This window comes from Ipomoea nil, unplaced genomic scaffold (assembly GCF_001879475.1).
Source record: "Ipomoea nil cultivar Tokyo-kokei standard unplaced genomic scaffold, Asagao_1.1 scaffold0302, whole genome shotgun sequence".
Lineage (NCBI taxonomy): Eukaryota > Viridiplantae > Streptophyta > Magnoliopsida > Solanales > Convolvulaceae > Ipomoea > Ipomoea nil.
Genome location: NW_017616730.1, coordinates 1,228,485 through 1,247,220, shown reverse-complemented (window position 1 = coordinate 1,247,220; position 18,736 = coordinate 1,228,485). Strand labels below are relative to the sequence as shown.

Genomic DNA, 18,736 nt, shown 5'->3' with positions numbered 1-18,736 from the left:
TAATTGAAATTTCATGGTTTGAAAGAATTGTAATTTCGTGAAATTGCAATCCACTCTAACCAAATCAATGGAATTGTAATTCCATGGAGTTTGGTATGAATGAAATTGCAATTTCATCATACCAAACACCACATAATTCTTCTCCCATTTTATGGGCCATACTCTTTATTAATATAAGAATTTCAACTTTATAATTATAACTAATTTTATGCGTGCATTGCACGACTTATTTAATGTCAAATGTTTGTATTTAAATAATAAATTAAGTACTCAAAAATTAAAAATATATCAATGCAAAATTATATAAGAGAAGTTCATTATAGTTGACATTAAAATTAATGTTTAGTTAATTAGTTTGCACTTTTTTAAAAATAATTATCTAAATTCTAATTTTAGTTGGTATGGTATTAGGTAGTACTTTAAGTTTTGTTAATTTGATTTTGGATATGTTTGACATTGTCTTCGTATTCATTGCTTGTCCGTTTCTTTTTATTATTATTATTATTATTATTATTATTATTATTATTATTATTATTATTATTATTATTATTATCATTATAGTGTCTCATGTGAAATTGAGTTACACGTACTAGTTTGCAAAAAGAACATATTTAGTCTAATTAGTTTTGTTACATTAAAGAAATAGATGCCCATCTAGCGGAGGCTCTTGCAGTAAAAGCTTATTTTAAGCTACTAGTAAGCTATAAGCTCTGTTTGGTAATGTTTCCAAAATAAGCTCTTAGTTTAAAATAAGAGCTTATTTTGGAACGCTACTTTAGGTAGCGTTTTAAAATAACCTCCTAGCTTCGTAACTTTTTTTTTTCCATCTTTATCCTTTTTATTTTAAAAAAATGACATAATTTATCCTTCCCAATTAAAACTCTTTTATCTTCTTCTTTATCAGTAACTTTCAACGCAATTATTATTATTATTATTATTATTATTATTATTATTATTATTATTATTATTATTATTATTATTATTATTATGAGATTTGCAACAATATTGCTACTTCATTATGAGATGCTAGATCATGATTATGTTAATAGTTTTATTTCAAAATGTTAATTTTTTTAAAGACAAAATGTTAAATTTTAATATGTAAACAAACTAATTTAAATTTTATGAAGATGTCATTTTTAGTCTTTTTACATTTATCAGCTTATCAAATAGCTAGTTTTACCAAACACTTTCAATCATAACAGCTAGCTTAACAGCTCTTCAGTTTCAGCTCCGAGCTTATAGCTTTTCAGCTTTCAGCTTTCAGCTCCTAGCTTATAGCTTTTCAGCTAGGTTTGCCAAACAGAGCCATGGTGTCTTTTCAATATGTTTTTAGATCAGTAAGGTCGCTCATGCATTAGCTCGAGCCACTCATTCACAAACTGGTCCTCTTTATTGGTTAATTTCTATTCCGCCATGTATTGAATTTCTTTATAATGAATCTTAGTATTTTTCCTTTTAAAAAAAAAAGAAATAGATGCATATAATTTCTAAGTTGATTATCTTATACTAATATTTATAAAATTGACCCGTCATTTTAGCCATTGATCATCCTAGATGGATAATCAATTTAGTCCACACTTATCACCAGAAAACCTATTTCACATTTGATCATGATTATATATATATATATATATATATATATATATATATATATATATATATATATATATGCGCTTTGTTCTCCTAAAAAAATTACTTCTCTTCCTGAAATTCATCATATCATGACTTATAATAATTGGATGTCATGAATTGAGACCCACTAACTTATTATCAATAACTAAATCATCAGATGGAAAATATCATGTTAAGAGGGAGATTAAAAAGGGTGGGTAGCATATATATAAGATTATCACTAAAATAAGATTATGTCTAATATAATAACTTTGTGATTAATTAATTGTAGTAGATTAAAAATTTTGTCCATAAACTATAAGGGCCTCCCACACTCCAGCCCAATAGAGCATATGAGGATGTAAATCATAGTAAGTCGCCACACATCTCAGCCCGACAGAGCATCTAAAGATGTAAATCATAGTAACTCAATTGAATACAGAAACTAGACTAGAGGCTAGACCTTTGTTTATTGCACACAAGGAGCTCCTCATTTTGAGTGGTTGTTTCCACACAACTTAACTGAACAGTGAACACAGATGCTAGACTTTTGTTTACTGCGCACAAGGAACCCCTCACTTTTGAGGGGTTGTTTTCACGCAACTCAACCGGTCACAGAGGCTAGACCTTTGTTTAAAGCGCACAAGGAGCCCCCTCACTTTGAGGGGTTTCTTTCACACTGACGTTGGTGAGACTCTATTTTGGTCCTTCTCAAATTTTACTTCTGTGATCAACTGAACTGTCTATGCGAGCAGTAGTAGATTAAAAGTAATACATGATGAGTGGTTAAGAAATGTTGGATTGTTTAAAAAAAAAATAAAATTGTCGGATCTGGCAAGCATTCCTCAAACAACCACCGTATAATTAGCTGAAACTTGAGGAGTGAGCAGTTATTTAAACACCAGACGAAGATGCAGCAGCGCAGCCAGCTAGCAATTAGTGTGGTCCTTCCTTCCTAGCTACTTTGAATTGGTGTAGTCACACCCAGCCAGACTATCCCAGGCCAGCTACTACCTCTACCTACCATACATAATACTACCCCTACACCTCACTACTAATAAAGACTTGCATTCGTTACCCTCGAGGGTATCTTCCACTCTCATTTTCAAATTTTAATGGAAAAATAAATTGTAAAATGTATAAAGTATCTTTAAATCTTTAAGGTCGGTTGTCTCACCCAAAAAAGGTGCTTACACTTTTAAATTTTCAGTAAATAAATTAGTCAATGTATTCGACGGTGAAAATATTGGACATACCAAAAAAAAAAAAAACCTCCAACTCTTATAATTTTCAATCATTTTTTTTTTTTAGTATGATTTACGAGTTATTATACAATAACTCGATTGCAGAACAAGTTACACACCAAAGTTATGCGGGATGCAGAGTAGGTGTTCCTAGGGGATCACCACCAAACAAACCCTAACGTATTGTTTTGTCTTTTGCTCTTCATGTGCTAACAGAATCCATCCAATCTCTTGGGCGCACAAAACTAAACCAAACAGCTCAGGAATCCTGTTCAGAATCAACCTACCCCTGCACCAGTACGGAGTATTAATATTACAGAGACGAAGTTATTAAAGGATTAAAATACACACTCCCACCACTATTCAACCATTTCAGCTCATATTCCAATGCTAGCTACAAATATCCTATTCCTGAGTAAAACACTGCTCTAATATATATAGGATTTTGATCCTGATGTAGTATATACGATCAGTTACGACTACAAATATGGTGTTAGGATCGGATTCGGGTTTTTTGCTTAGTCTGCTTTTTAGTTTAAGGGTTGGAGTTTGGAATACTTGACAGTAAGTCTCGAGCTAATAGCTAGTGTCTAGATATGCTCTAAAAGTCCCCCTTCCTAGTATTTAATGCCGTATTTATAGGAGAGACATGAGACGGATACGGGGCTCTCGACATGACTGGTACGTGGAGTTCATGCAGGGGTGCGGACCGGGGCCAAAGCGGGCTTAACCACATGGGGGGGGGGGGGGGGGGGGCTTAACCACATGGTGTTAGATTCCTGGTTCCCTTAGGCGCGGTCCCCCACGTCCAGTCATAAGAACTAGGTCGGTAGGAAGTCCCGACCTCCGGGGGTCGGGCATGAACTGATAATACCATTCTTTGACCCGCCTTTCCTGACCCCATGCTTGACGCGGGACAATGTCGGCGAGTTGCCTTCTTGGGGTTGGGGGTCGGCGGTGATCGAGTTGGGCTCCACTCGGGGGTGGGTTCGGATTCGACCATGATACGATTGATAAGTCGAAGGGGAATAATCCCCATCAGATCCGATGAGAACACACCCAGGAGAAAACTAAGAACAAACTCTCAATCTTACATCTGTAAAAACTTGATGGTTCTCATTATTAATTTTTTTAAAATGTGGTGATATTTTTGTAATAATAATGCTCATTTGCCGTTTTAATCTCCTTTGTACTTGTTTTATGGTTATGTTGACCCGGCGTCCGACTACCTCAACCGTAAAACCAACAGCAGGATTTGGCACCATGTAAGTTATGGTGCATACTTCTGCACTCACCCCCTCTGGCTTCTATAATTGATTATACTATAGTACTAGTGTACTACACCATTTTCCATTTTTCCCTTCACCTTTTGGTTGATGGCCAAAACTCAAACATGCAAGAAATCCATTTATGTTTCTGTAATACAAGAAAAGGTAACCGCACTTTAGCTTTTTATGGGAACGTGCCTACAATCTATAGATTCTCCATGAAGAAGCAAATAATATTCCTACCATCATTACTGATCTCGACTATACTCTTCACCCAAGTACGAAGAATATGTCAATTTTAATTCAAGTAATTATTTATAGACTAATATTATGCATGTGTCCTATCAAACAAGATATATCCCACCTAAAGATGCATATTATTTTCTTAGGGTCTGATTGGAAAGCAGGAAAATGATTTCTGGAAAATGTTTTCTGGAAAATGAGTCATTTTTCAGAAAATATTTTCCTTTCCGGTGTTTGGTTGCATTCTGGAAAACTGTTTTTGTGTGTTTGGTTCATTTTCTGAAAAATGAGTAGAATTGTACAATTAAACATTTTAATTATTTTATTTAGAATATTACAACATGTATAATAATATAATAATAATTTTAAATATAATAAAAAATAACTAATAATATATCAAAAATATTATGGTGGTGGTGTAGTGGTAGTGGTGTTATTTGTTATATAATAATAATAATAATAATAATAATAATAATAACTGGTGGTGGTATGACAGTGGTAGCAGTGGTGGTGGTGGTGATGGTGTGGTGGCGGTGGTTGCGGTGGCGGCGGCGGCGACGGTGGTTGCGGTGGTATGGTGGTGGTGGTGGCGACGTCGGTGGTGTGATGGTGGTGGTGGTGGCGGTGGTATGGTAGTGGTGGCGGCGACGGTGGTATGATGGTGGTGGTGGCGGCAATGGTGGTTGCGGTGGTATGGTGGTGGTGGCGGCGGCGGTGGTGGTAGTGGTGGTGGTGGTAGTGGTGGCGGTGATGGTGGTGTGGTGGTGGTGGCGGTGGTGGTGGCGCCGGTGATATGGTAGTGGTGGTGGCAACGACGGTGGTTGCGGTGGTATGGTGGTGGTGGTGGCAGTGACGGTGGTTGCGGTGGTACGGTGGTGGTGGTTGCGGTGGTACGGTGGTGGTGGTGGCGGCGACGGTGGTGGTAGTGGTGGCGGTGGTATGGTGGTGGTGGCGGTGGTGTGATGGTGGTGGTGGTGGCGATGGTATGGTAGTGGTGGCGGCGGCAGTGGTATGGTGGTGGTGGTGGCGGCGGCGGCGGCGATGGTGGTGCGATGGTGGTGGTGGTGGCGATGACGGTGGTTGTGGTGGTAGTGATGATGGTGGTGGCGACGACGATGGTTGCGGTGGTATGGTGGTGATGGTGGTGACAGTAGTGGTGGTGGTGGTGGTATGGTGTTGATGGTGTTGGTGGTGGTAGTGGTTGCGGTGGTATGGTGTTGGTGGTGGTGTGGTGGCGGTAGTTGCGGTGGTATAGTGGTGGTGGCGACAGTAGTGGTGGTGATGGTGGTAGTGAGGTGGTGGTGGTATGGTGTTGATGATGTTGGTGGTGGTGTGATGTTGGTGTAAAAGTTGGAAAATGACTTCCCCCCAAAAAGAGGGGAAGTCATTTTCCTCCAAAACAAGCCTATTTTCCAAAGTCAACGGAAAATGATTTCCAGAACTCATTTTCCAGGTTTCCAAACACACCCTTAGTTTAAATTTGCTTAATCAGAAGTCTCGAGATATGAATCTTGAAAATGTAGTTTTAAAATGAATTAATTTCTTTCTCAAAAAAAAAAAAAATTGAATTAATTTCACTCTTGATCCCATGACTTTTGAGGTTCTCACTTTTGGTGCACAACTTTAAATTTTTTTAATTTTAGTGCCTAACTTTGTTATTTTTATCAATTTTAGTCCTTTCAGCCAAAATAACAACTAAATGTTGTCGGATTTTATATTTTTAGGGGTAAAATCGTCATCTTAAGGAAACATCTTCAATATCTAAACAAAATCACTGTAAAATTATATCTATAGGTGTTTGATCGATAAGAATAATGAGGAAGACGGGCAGAAGTTAGACACAGATCTATGAGATTTTGACGATTGGCAAAACTGGTGACAAATAAGGGATAAGATAAAATGATACTCGTTTTTAATTAGGGAATGATGTTTTTAATTGAATGGGTAATCAAATCTCATAATTGTGTTTTAAAAAGTTGTCAACCAAACAATAATTATGATTTTGATTCTCATTCTTAGTTTGTAACCCCATGAACCAAACACACCCTTAATTGTTATTTCACATACACTATTCACCCTTTTCCAAAAAAAAAAAAGGAGTTATTAGAAAGGTAATTGCTTCTATGAACCCAAATACTCCACATGGATCTTCAAGTAATTCAGTCTGCAATGCTATGTAATGTAGAATGCAACTGAGAAGTATATAATGGGTATTAACCTATTTGATTCATAAAGTGATGCATGAGAGTTAATGTCACAACAGAACTACAGAAGTCATAAAGAACAGCAATTTACAGATAAGCAGTTATGACACCCAACAGCTGTGAAACAACTTTAGCATAATGGATTCCATAAAACTTGAACATTATAGTGCTAGAAGTTAGGTGGCTGAAAGTTACCTGGCCTGGCTGAGTTAAGAACATGGCATTATTCTTTTCCCAGAAAAGAATGGAGTGTCAACTCTTCCAAGATCCCTTCTTCACTGCACACAAAGTTAATAGGAATTTTTGCCACTCCATAACATGTAGAGTTAAAAAGATCAAGTGGCACAATGAACTAATCTGCTATAATATAACCCATTCATAATGGTAGCACTAAGCCAATTACTTGTTCTTCATTAGACAGAAGCAACAGAAGGATGGAAAGACTAAAACCTCTTATATACTATCATATACATAGGACTATAAGAGTTAGATTTTTACATAGTTACTTGTATATATATATATATATATATATATATATATATATATATATATATATATATATATATATATATATATATATATATATATATATGCATATAAATAAACAAATGTAGCTTCTTACAAACTTGATGTTCATGCTTGCACAAGAACTGGGCTAGCTTCAAATTTGTACCACTCAAGACTGTTGAGATTATTAGGAGACTGCTAAAATTGATCTTCACCAAAAATCTCCACAGGAACAGACCCCATTCCTGAAATGGTGAAATCTTTTGGCATCTCTCACGATAATTTCTCGTTTGAGGAGTTTTGAAGCTAGCTTGATGAAGGTATGGCAATCGGTGCAGACGCGAAGGTTTTTCATGATGCGAATTGGGGTTGTGTCATTTGTAACAAGTAGAACATATGACATGGCCAGCCTCTCACTGTGTCCATTAAGCAGCTTAACCTTTTCATCTTCTTCTACATTTTGCAGGACATATTTGGTTTGAGGCACATAGCCTCCCTCCATCTCCAGTTTCTTGGTGATATAAGCTAGTTTTTGGTAAATCTCATCACACCTTGGATGAGACTTGTCATGGGCTACAAATGTGTGAACCTTGTTACCTGTCTCAGTCCAACTACATGCAGGCTCTTTCTTCATCCCTTGCCCTTTCATTATTAACCTCACTTCTTCTGCATCCTCCCACCTATCACTAGCAGCATATACATTGGATACAAGCACATAATTCCCAGGATTCTCTGGCTCCAATTCAAGAAGTTTCTTTGCAGCAATTTCTCCTAATTCTTTGTTACAATGTACATGACATGCCCCGAGAAAAGCGCACCAAACAGCTGCTGTGGGTTCTGATTTCATTGTTCTCAGGACTCGAAAAGCTTCCTCCAAGTGATTTGCACGGCCAAGCAAATCGACCAAACAGGCGTAGTGTTCTGGCCAAGGCTCCAAATTATACTTGCTCTTCATTATCTCGAAAAATCTTTTGCCATCATTTACTAGGGCTGAATGGCTGCATGCATGGAGAAGAACCAAGAAGGTGATATGATCAGGAACGATATTTTCCTCTTCCATCCTGAGGAATAAATTGACAGCTTCTTCACCGCATCCATGCATTCCAAACGCGTTGATCATGCTTGTCCATAGAACAGGATCTCCATCGTTTACACTAGAAAAGATCTTGAATGAGTTCTCAAGTGTTCCACAGCAGGCATACATGTCCAAAAGAGAGCTTGCGATTGAGCCCTGTAAATTGTAGCCTTTCCTAATTGAGTATCCATGAATCTCCCTTCCTTTCCTTAAAGCAGATAGATTAGCAGCAGCAGAGAGCATACTCAGGACTGCGACGTAGTCTGGTTCAATGCCAACTTCTTTCATATAAAGTGCAACGTCGAAAGCCTCATTCGCAAGACCATTGTGTACAAAGCTATACATCATGCTCGTCAAGGACACAACATCTTTAACATCAATCGACGCAAAAATGGACCTTGCATAATCCAAGTTCCCACAATCCCCATAAACACTGATAAGAGTTTTCTGTGTGATACTATCATATAACCCTCTTCTAATCGCGTAACCATGAACTTGTTTTGCTGATAGATTGCACCTTAGCTCTCCACAAGCAAGGAGGGTGCTTCCAATCATCAATGCATCAACATTAATTCCTTCCAACTGAACCTGCCGGAACAATTGCAAGGCCTTTTGGTGATAGTTGTTCTGAGAGTATGCAGCAATGGCAGTTGTCCAAGAGATACAATCTTTATCGAGTATTCTGTGGAAGACACAGTCCATGTAATCCATCTTGCCACACTTTGCATACATATCTACAAGGGTGTTTCCAATTTGCAACTCACCATCTAAACCATGCTTCATTGTATATGCATGAATTTCCTTTCCATGTAACAAATTTCCCAATCTTCCAGATGCAGAGAGAACACTCATAAGTGAAACACTGTCAGGTTTCCTCCCTGCACTCCTCATCTTGCGAAACAAATTAATACCTTCACTGAAAAGACCATTTTGAACATAACCAGATATCATGGAATTCCAACAAATGTTGTCTTTCTCGTTAACAGCAGTAAAAAGTTTTTCAGCTTCATACATTTTATTGTTCCTTGTATACATAACTACCAGAGCATTTGCAACGTATGTGTCAAGACAATGGCCATATTTTATAACAAGAGCATGAACCTCAGTACCAAAGTTTCCAAAGGATGGCTCCTGACAGGCCTGAAAAGCAGCCACGAGAGTATAAGTAGTGGGTTTCAAACCGGTATTGAGCATTTCTATGAAAAGACTCAAAGCTTCCTCCATCATCCCATTTGTGGAATAAGCTGAAATTATAGAATTCCAGGAAACAGCATCTTCTCTTTCACTCATTCTGTCAAAAAAGAGCCTTGCTGAATTGAGATCATTGCACTTGGCGTACATATCCACAAGAGAGTTTGCAATGAAAATATTAGACAGAAAGCCCAATTTTATAGCCAATCCATGAATCTCACTCCCACGAGTTAAATCCCCGACTTCACTGCATGCCTTTAATACTGATGGAAAACTATGTGCATCAAGGGGAACTCCTAAACCCCTCATTTCCTCGTACAACTTGATTGCTCTCAAAGGTTCCTCATCGTTCACATTAGCTCCAATCATAGCATTCCAGGTGAAAATAGTTTTCTCAGGCATTCCATCAAACACCTTCCCTGCGTCCAGTGACGACCCACACTTCCCATACATAAACACGAGCTTAGTGTTCAAGAATACTACATCGTTCACCCAGTTTAACTTCACAACACGGGCATGAATCTGTTGGCCACATGACAATGCCCTCTGTGCAGCACAAGCTTCAATCAGCAATGCGTAAGCTTCGTCTAAGCATGTTTGAGATGGGTTTCCCTGGGAAAGTATATCCCCGAGCAATGCAAACGCTTCTCTCAAGTTTCCTTTCCCGCAAGCTGCTTTAAGGGAAGGAGCTATGGTGGGTGTTACAACGGTTTTGGCCACCCTAAGAGGTTGAAAATTCTGGGATTTTGCCGATTTTGGGTTTGATATTGAGGCTAACGGGGAGACCAAAGGTAAGCTATGGATTAGCGTAGCCATCTCTCACGGATTGAATTAGCACAGCTTTTGCATGGATTAGTTTTCTCGCCACTGATCAGCTAACCGCGAGCTTATAAATACGGAGTAGTTTAATTTGTAGGTAAGTCTTTAACCAAATTTACTGAATGAAAATGTAGCATAATAAACAGGGAGAATAAGAACAATTTAGAGTGTAACAAGGGAACCAATTTACCTTCTTCCAACTTCAACTTTATTTTGAATATATTGAATAGAATAAAAGTTGGTGTTCAACAAAGAAAAGTGGTCCAGGCCATCTGACTTGGCCAACACTCAAAATTGGTGAAGCTGGATCATTTTTTAGCTGACATGCCTTTCCTGGCAATTTTGATAGCTTATACAAACTTCATTATACACTATTTTGATACATACAACAGCTAAATCACATATTTAAGCCAGAAAAATCCTTACATTTTAAAGTCCCTGGAACACGACTAGCGACCTCATTGTGAACCGGATTCAACCTTTGAAGCATCAAGCACGTCGTCTGTGGCATTGACAAAGTAGGTAGCAAGGGATGCAGCTTTGGTGCTATTGTGTAAAATTTGGAATCCCCTTATTATACCTCAAAAGGCTGTGCTGTGGAGCCCTTGAAGACTGATTGTAGCAAAACTACTTCAGCTGGGATGGATGCAGAATGGCTGGCTACCCACGACTGGCTGCAGATTTCATGCTGTCTTCTTGGAGAGTCCACAAATGCAAGCTCCCTCCATAATCTCCACTGAATAAATATTTCATGTCACTAGTGTGGTGGAGAGCGGTGACAGGATGCTTATGACCCTTTAGCACTTTGTGAAGGTTCAACTTGCATTCAGGCAATCTATTTCCAAGTGATAAACCGCATGTTGGATTACTATGGGGAGACTCGTCCTCGCTGGAGCAGTGTACCATTTTCCAGACCTTAACGGCTCCACTCTGGTGACCAGAGGCGTACCAGTTAGTTTCAAGCCAATCAGAAAACGAACAACCTGCTAGGGAGAGAATGGAATCTGATGGAAGCTGTGACGTGTTGACCACTGCAAGACAGTCCCCGTTGATGCTCCAAACAGCAAGCATAATACCAGCAGCAGTTACAATTTCCCCTGACAGGTCGTTAACATAGATAGCTGAAACTGGTGAAGGAAAGTCAGGAAGCTGCCGAACAAAAACCATGGAGCTAAGATCCCACACGATTACAGAACAGTCATCTGATCCGCTTACTATCATCATGTAAGGCTGGCTTACATGAAGGCATGTGATTCTGCCTGTATGTGCACAAAGCGCCTTCTCCAACAGTAAGTGTCTTAGGTCACGAGGGCCATCTGTGCCTATTCTCCAAATACATACCAATCCTTCATCACCTCCTGTAACCAGAATATTACCATCATGGCTAGCACTAACACATTGTATCTGGTTGCCTCCATGAAGATTCTCATGAGAAGAAAGAAGCCTATCTTGATCATAGCTCATAAATCTCAAACTACGGTCAGGAAATCCCCATGCAACATACTTACTATATGTTCTAGGCTTCAGGAATGTATTTGATCCTGCCACAAAAACTTTATCATGCAAGGTTACAATTTGAGATATAGAAGATGAGCTTTTACGGATTTCATGAGGAACAAGATACAAAGAATGCTTCAATAAATGACGAGGAAGCTTTCTATCAATTCTCCTTTTCACGTGGGGCTTGAGGAACAATTGTTTTGGCGTTTGTCCAAAGTGGTTAATTTGAGCAAGAATTGAAGCCTTCATTGCCGGATCAGTTACAGAGTCAATGTCCACACTTCCTTCATAAGTATAATGATAGAAAACATTTACAGCTTTTTCAGCAGCCTGCCACCAAAAGTCAAACATGAGACTAAGGGAGAGAAGGAAAGCTGATAAACAGTTGGGAGAAATTCCATTTTGAAATTGTTATCATCATTCACTGCAATTGGTCTCTTCTTTTCATAACTACTGAGTAATATTTATAATACCAAATACATGGTATCACTGAGAGAAATTCCTTCAGAGTAACATGTTGATGAGGAAATTTAAATATGGGATACCCAATTGTCATGACATTTACCTTTCCCCTCTGCTTATAGCCAAAGATAAGGTCTATCCAGTGGTGAAGATTTTCTGAAACAAAATCAGACTCCAGTGCTTCCCTATGCTTTCTGATAAACTCTCTAGCACTACCTTTTGCCCATTGAGGCAAAATGGTATCGTGAACCTGAGTAATAGCCAATGTATAAGGATACAATGATCTAAAGAAACAAATCCAACAGAATTTTCAGTTATAGCTTTTTAAAATGGACAATGATCCAATATAATAATTTGAAACCAAGACAAACCTTTTCCCCTGATTGTTTCTCACCCAAGTCAAGATTAAACCTGTTTTCAAGGAATTCAGGCATATAGAAGAATTCTGGAATGAGTTCCTTAACATCCGAAGTGTTGCCTTTCCTAGCAGCACTTGACCATGTATCCCTTATACTGTTGAAAAGACGATCTGCATGGTCAAATTGTCCACCCTGCAGTTTTTGATTCTCAATACTGAAAGGTGGAAGGCGGATGAGGTAGAAGAGGACAATTCCAGCACTAGAATAGTGAGAGCCATAATGGAATTTGGGTACCTCTGGATCATCCCAGCTCTCATATCTGAGGAAACAGAATAATATATTAGTGAAAGTACACAAACAAATACTTCCATATGAAATAAATTTTGTAAAGAAAAGTGCACTGTGGAGAAGAACGCAAGATCAGCAGGAATATTTCAGCGGATATTGAGATGTGGGGCCAACCTTTTTCTGAACTCTTCTTCCCCCTGTGCTGTTTGACAACCCATTGGCTTGTCAAGCCTACGGAAAGTTTTAGGATCTGACAGGTTTATATTCTCACTATCATAATCTGCCAGAACCCAGGGGAACACTGGATACTGGGTAAGGTCACTGTATCCACGACCTGCGAGGGTGTTGAGATGCATGAGGTATTGGAAATTGCTAATTTCTCCATTTTGCCACCTCTTTGAGAAGGATTTTGCCATCACCTTAAAAAGGCGACTGCCTTCATTGCTTTCCTGCTTTGCTGATCCTGAAATTGTTGCATCCAATCTGTTTGATAGATGTCAAACAAAAAAAAAAAGAAAGCATAATGGTCAACAAGCCTTGCACATATCCAGCATTTGCTAATCCTATCCAAGTGTACAAGAAATATAAATCAGCGAAACACGTGTAACATCTTAAAACAATGCTGATTATGCATTAATACCTAGACCAATGAATGTAAGGCACCGAGCCTTTAAGGAGATAATTAAGGAGTTTTTTCCAAGTAATAATTGAAGTAATTCTCACATAGTCGCATTTGAAGTAAATGTAACATTGTTATCCTGACCACTGTCTAGAACCATGTCTATGGAAACAGAGAATAGGAACATGAATAGTTAAAATTTTCCCATTATAAAATTGATACCTTCAAATAAACAATTTTCTGGATGAAAAGGATTTTTTTTAGAGATGAATGGACCCCATTAAAATAATAAATGTGTTTCCTCACCATTTTAAAGTTTTATTTCAGGTGGAATATATCATTCAATACACCTAATTATTTCCACATTATGTTTCAAAATGCCAAATAAACAGAAAATGCAGAAGATCAGTAATTTAAGGGTAAAATGCAACAAGCAAAAAAAAAAAAAGGAATAGAGCTTGAAGTGAATAGCGTACATGTTGTTTCTCGGAAGATTCATCGCAACCAAATTTTTGAAAACCTCTTCTCTCTCTTTTTTGTGGAAAACCAATAGATCATTACAACCATCCATGCTAAAGATCTCAATGGCAACAGGACGGAGTTGGTAATCACGTTTCAAAATTTCATGGACACTATCCAGATTCCACATACGCCAAAGATGAGGCACATTACCACTAGTTCCAACCTTTTCCCTTCCCCATGCACCATCATATGCCCATGCTCTACCCCCAACATAGGCTTTTGCTGTTGCAGCCCATGAGGAACTTGACTTGGAATGTGAATCCATGCTACAAGAGAAGTCCTTCTGTACACCCAAAGCCTGATCAATAACTGAGAGGTCATCTTCGCTCTCTTTTTCAAATATACATCCAGACTCATCAATGTAAAAGTTCTCAATGACATACAGGGATAGCTCTCCAATCAGGAAAATCCCATCATGCTTATCAAGACCCACAACTCTTTCACAGTTATATTTACATTTTATCTTCTCAACAGGCTCCAGGTAAGGTCTAATCAAGTATTCACCATTATCATTTAACTCTTTATCTGATCTGTCCTCTGGCACCTTAACTTCATCAACTTTTACTAATGAAGAATGCATTGGAGATCCATGTTCAGACCTCCCATGTACACTCTCAGCTTTTCGGGTGGAGGCTGCACTGGATTCACCAAATTCAGCAGCAGAGGTGAGACTGGCTTCATTTACACTGCTATCACGATCATCATTCCATCCAGCTTTGCTGGAAGTTGCATCCCTGAAATCATCTGAATCTTTGATAATTGATCCACTGTAAAGCTCACCACCAAAGCTATATCGTTGAGGATTGCCGTTCAGAAAATTGAAGAAGTAATCTGATTCAGCATCAGAGGCATTGAGTTCATTTTCAGTCTTCTCTTTGGGCAGTTCTAGTTCGACTAACTCAAACTGCCCATTCAAAACATTCTGGATAGTATCATATTTCAATTTGCACCTCTCAAATTTCTTGCGCATTCTATAAGGACCTTCAATGGGGCAAAGTTGCCATTCAGGTTCTTCATGTGTGGAGGGTTTACATATTGGAAATATCCCCCTCTCATGTACAAGTTGTTGAACATGAGTTTGCCACTCACTTTCAGCATGCAGTACCCATCCATACTTATCCTGCCGGATAACTCTTAATTCAGTAGCCACTCTGTCACGAACTAATTCAAGTGCAACTCTTTGTTCATTAACCTGCTCCCAGCGTCTGTCGTCCAATTTCGTACAGTCCTTTAATTTTCTTCCCACGTCTCTCTTTCGGCGACTATCCATGCCTTTAATCCTTGCTCCAGGAAACTTCTTTGACGCTGAGTTATACTGAACCCATGCAGCGGCAGCAGACTGTTCCAATACTTTATTAACCTCTAGTTGAAAATTAGGAAGCCACTCAAAAAAGGCAGACAAGTTTCCAGTCAAAAGTTTGTCAAAACCACCATGTAGAACATCAATAGTAATTCCTCGGTTTGGTTTAAAAACAAGCAAGTCTTCAAATGCAGCCTTGCGGTGCACCAGCAGATATTTGAGGATATCAACAGCCATGTTTTTTACAATCCTTCTATGATCATGAAGAAGGGAAATTAGATTTACGCAAAGGCAGCAATTTAGATCAGTGTCAATGTTGCTTGGACAGAATATTATCTGCCTGTTAGCAACTAGGAGCTGTAACACCGTGCAAATATCAACCCCACCATCTTCTGATGTTGAGTTCACGGGCTGTCTTTTATTTGATTCAGTTTGCAAACCTAAACGTGAAAGCAATTCATCTTCTCCTATGCTGGTCAAGAATGATGGAAAGAAACAGAACAAAATCATTCTATTCATATTCTTCAAAATTGCATGTACATAAGCATCAAGTTGCTTGCCTCCTCTTCCAATAGATAGGAGCCCTTTTCCAATTGGAGCTGCTTCTTCAACACGACCATCTTTGTTTGCCAATTGTAGCATAGACAATAAGAATTCCAGAGCCTTCAACACACTGGAAGGTTGGGGGAAAGCTCCCATATACACCCTATCCACGATCACCCAGCATAATGCATCTAAATTCAAAGACCAACGGCTTTTATCCAGCTTTTTCTCACTTTCCTCATCATCACGCAAGAGACGCCTTTCAAGGAAGTTCATTAATGTAGTAAGCCACAGTCCCTGAAAGACCAGAACAGATTCAGCATCAACATCTAATGGAACACTCTCTAGAATACCCTCAATAAAAGGCATAGCTTTCATTTGTTCAGTCACCAAACCAGACACAACTTCTGCCATAAAGTCTAAAACAGCAGTAGCTCCAGCAGAGCAGGGACCACCACCATAGCCTGAATAATCAACTTCAAGGAGCAATTTTGAACTAATAGTGAATGGTATTTCATTTGCAGCCTGTTGTCCATGAGAACTGGACCTTGTGTGTGAAGAAGAATGAACTCCATTGAAAGATGATGCAGCAGAATCTGTAGATGGAGAGGAAGCTATTTGGCCTTTATTCTCATTTACTGGTGACGAAGAAGATGGTGGTGGAAGTCTGGTATTAGATTTCTCAGATACGATAGGAGATTCAAAAGTCGTGAAGGATGGAGAACTTTGTGAATTTGTTTGATGGATAAGATCTGGCGTGTTTTTATCACACAAGCTGAAGTCATTGCTGCTGGAAGCAGCAGTGGAGACCTTGTCAGCCACTTGATCATCTATTGTCAGATTAGGTTGTGCATCATTCTTCATCTCTTTGCTCAAATCATTTTGGGTTGCAGCAATTGTGCACTCACTTTTATCCTTGCTTACATTCTTTGGCACCACTGGAATATCCTCAGAGTAGCTGGCATGTCCTTGAGGAAAGCTTACCAAACTTATAGAGGCATTCATTGACTGTTCCTGTTCATGAGCCAAGCTAGAGAACATATTATGGGAGCTACTAGTTTCATCACCATCATTCAGGTTCTTTTCTTTTATAGCTACAGAGAGCTGTTTTGCCATTTTCACTGCTTGTGCAGCCCTATATGTCAGAAAACATCCAGTACACTTCAGAACATATGTTATCCAGCATATTTAGGCAGAGAAAGCAGAATTTGTCAACAAGAATATAGAAAAACATTTTACAACAAACCTGACACAAGAAAAATATAGAGCAATACAACTTTCAAGAAACTCAGCACGTCGGCAAACGATTGAAAATGGAGGAGACATTTTTGCCAGATCAACCATGAACCTAAGGACCGAGGTAGCAGCAGCAGGGGCTGAAGCCTCTCCACCCATTAACCGTGCAGCATAAGTTTTGTGCACAAGGGCTTCACCTTGAAGTTCTCCTGAGCAGTCCACACTACCATCTGCAAGCTCTGCAACAATGCCAGCACTGATTTGTGAAAGATTGCCCGTTTGATGGGCAAGCATTGACTGCATAGACAACCTATCAAAAGTTGATTTTTCCATGGTGATCACAGATTCCAACAACTCTGTAAATCTCAATTCTCCATAATTTTCATCACTAGGCATAAGAGCATGAAAGTCCAACATGCGAACTTCAGGTAGTCTTGGATATACTGACTTGCCAAATATCAGACAGAACAAAATATAATATATATCAGGGGTATCATAGAAGAAGTGGAGCACTCTAGCCAAACCTTGGTAACCTCCACTTGAACGAAATTTAAGTGCAAATGCAGGAGAAGATGTAAGACACACACCAAGAAGAGTCATGACCCATCTCATACTTGTAGGATGCACTGCTTCATCAAGGAAGTAGGTTATTAGTTTTGAAGAAACAGTTTTATACCACTGTTCAAGCAAATCCTCTGATTTAATTGTCACTTGTAGATCAATAAACATCTCAAGCAACATATTTCTTACAATAACGTGCTTCCCCATAGACTCTCTATTGATTTGGTGACGTGATATCAGCTCTGGGGGATTGAAGGTCATAATCACAAACCCAACCACCCAATCTATTTCTGAGGGAAGAAATCCGTCTTCTAATATTAATCCTAATAGTACAACTAATTTCTCTAACACAGGAACTTCAACATCACCTCTTTGCAGAGTTACAAGTAAATGCTGAACTAGGTTAATTCTACGGAGAATAGTGAGGTTGTGTTTCCTATACCAATGCACTGAAACTAAATGCTCAAGAAAGCCAACTAAAGCAATTTGAATTGGTATTGGGGCTGTTACCCAGACAGTCCAGTCCAACAATACATGCTCAACCATGTCAGCATTTGACAGGACAAGGCAATTAGAAGTTTCAGTAGGCACGTCAGTGTTTTCAATCTCTGAAGTAGGACTGAAAGAATCTTTTGCAGCAGAAAAATCATCCATATCTCCGTGGGATCCTACAGAAGAAAAGTCTTCGTGGAATTTTGACAAGCTAAGATCCTCAATACTGACTTCATTGATGGTTGAGACAGTTGGTAGAATCTTCTCAGTAGTCTCAAACTTTTTTTGTTCAGAAAAAGAGGCCTCACAAGCAGAAATTTTGAAAAAGATCTCAAGTGATTGCATATCAAACAATGACATTCTTCTGTGCAGAAAGAGAGCAAGGAGATGGTATCCTCTAAGTTGCTGCATCTCACTCAAGTTTCTAGGATTCTGACGAAGAGCACAGGCAAGTAAGGTCAAAGCCATATGCAACATACCCCTAGTTTCAGCAGCTTCAACAAGACATAGAACAACGGCGATGCCACCAATAGGGCGGATAGTATCACCAATGACACAGTGTTTGCAAATATAGACATCCCCAACAAGCCGCCCAATGCGTGGTATACCTATAGTGGGATCCAGAAAAATTTAAATTGAATACTGTAGTTAGTAAATCATATGTATCAAATTTTATTAGAAACATCACA

The 18,736-nt window shown here is 38.8% G+C and overlaps 2 protein-coding genes across 2 annotated transcripts in view; both read right to left on the bottom strand.

Moving 5' to 3' along the window:
- Positions 1 to 7,169: 7,169 nt before the first annotated feature.
- Positions 7,170 to 10,351, bottom strand: LOC109160986 (pentatricopeptide repeat-containing protein At3g63370, chloroplastic). The gene has a single exon (XM_019309282.1). It carries the CDS (start codon positions 10,160 to 10,162, stop codon positions 7,292 to 7,294), a length of 2,871 nt encoding a protein of 956 aa, XP_019164827.1. The 5' UTR covers positions 10,163 to 10,351; the 3' UTR covers positions 7,170 to 7,291.
- LOC109160978 (protein SPIRRIG-like) overlaps positions 10,351 to 18,736 on the bottom strand; it is a 19,460-nt gene continuing 11,074 nt past the window's right edge. The window contains exons 15-20 of the mRNA XM_019309272.1: positions 17,005 to 18,655; positions 13,870 to 16,893; positions 12,949 to 13,257; positions 12,499 to 12,805; positions 12,231 to 12,377; positions 10,351 to 11,995 (exon numbers count right to left, since the gene is read on the bottom strand). Coding sequence (XP_019164817.1) covers positions 10,826 to 11,995; positions 12,231 to 12,377; positions 12,499 to 12,805; positions 12,949 to 13,257; positions 13,870 to 16,893; positions 17,005 to 18,655 — 6,608 coding nt within the window. The 3' untranslated portion in view covers positions 10,351 to 10,825. The remainder of the gene's footprint in view (positions 11,996 to 12,230; positions 12,378 to 12,498; positions 12,806 to 12,948; positions 13,258 to 13,869; positions 16,894 to 17,004; positions 18,656 to 18,736) is intronic.

What these genes read in the sequence shown, in the direction of transcription:
- LOC109160986 (XM_019309282.1), bottom strand. Translation starts at nt 10,162, where the DNA reads ATGGCTACGCTAATCCATAGCTTACCTTTGGTCTCCCCGTTAGCCTCA.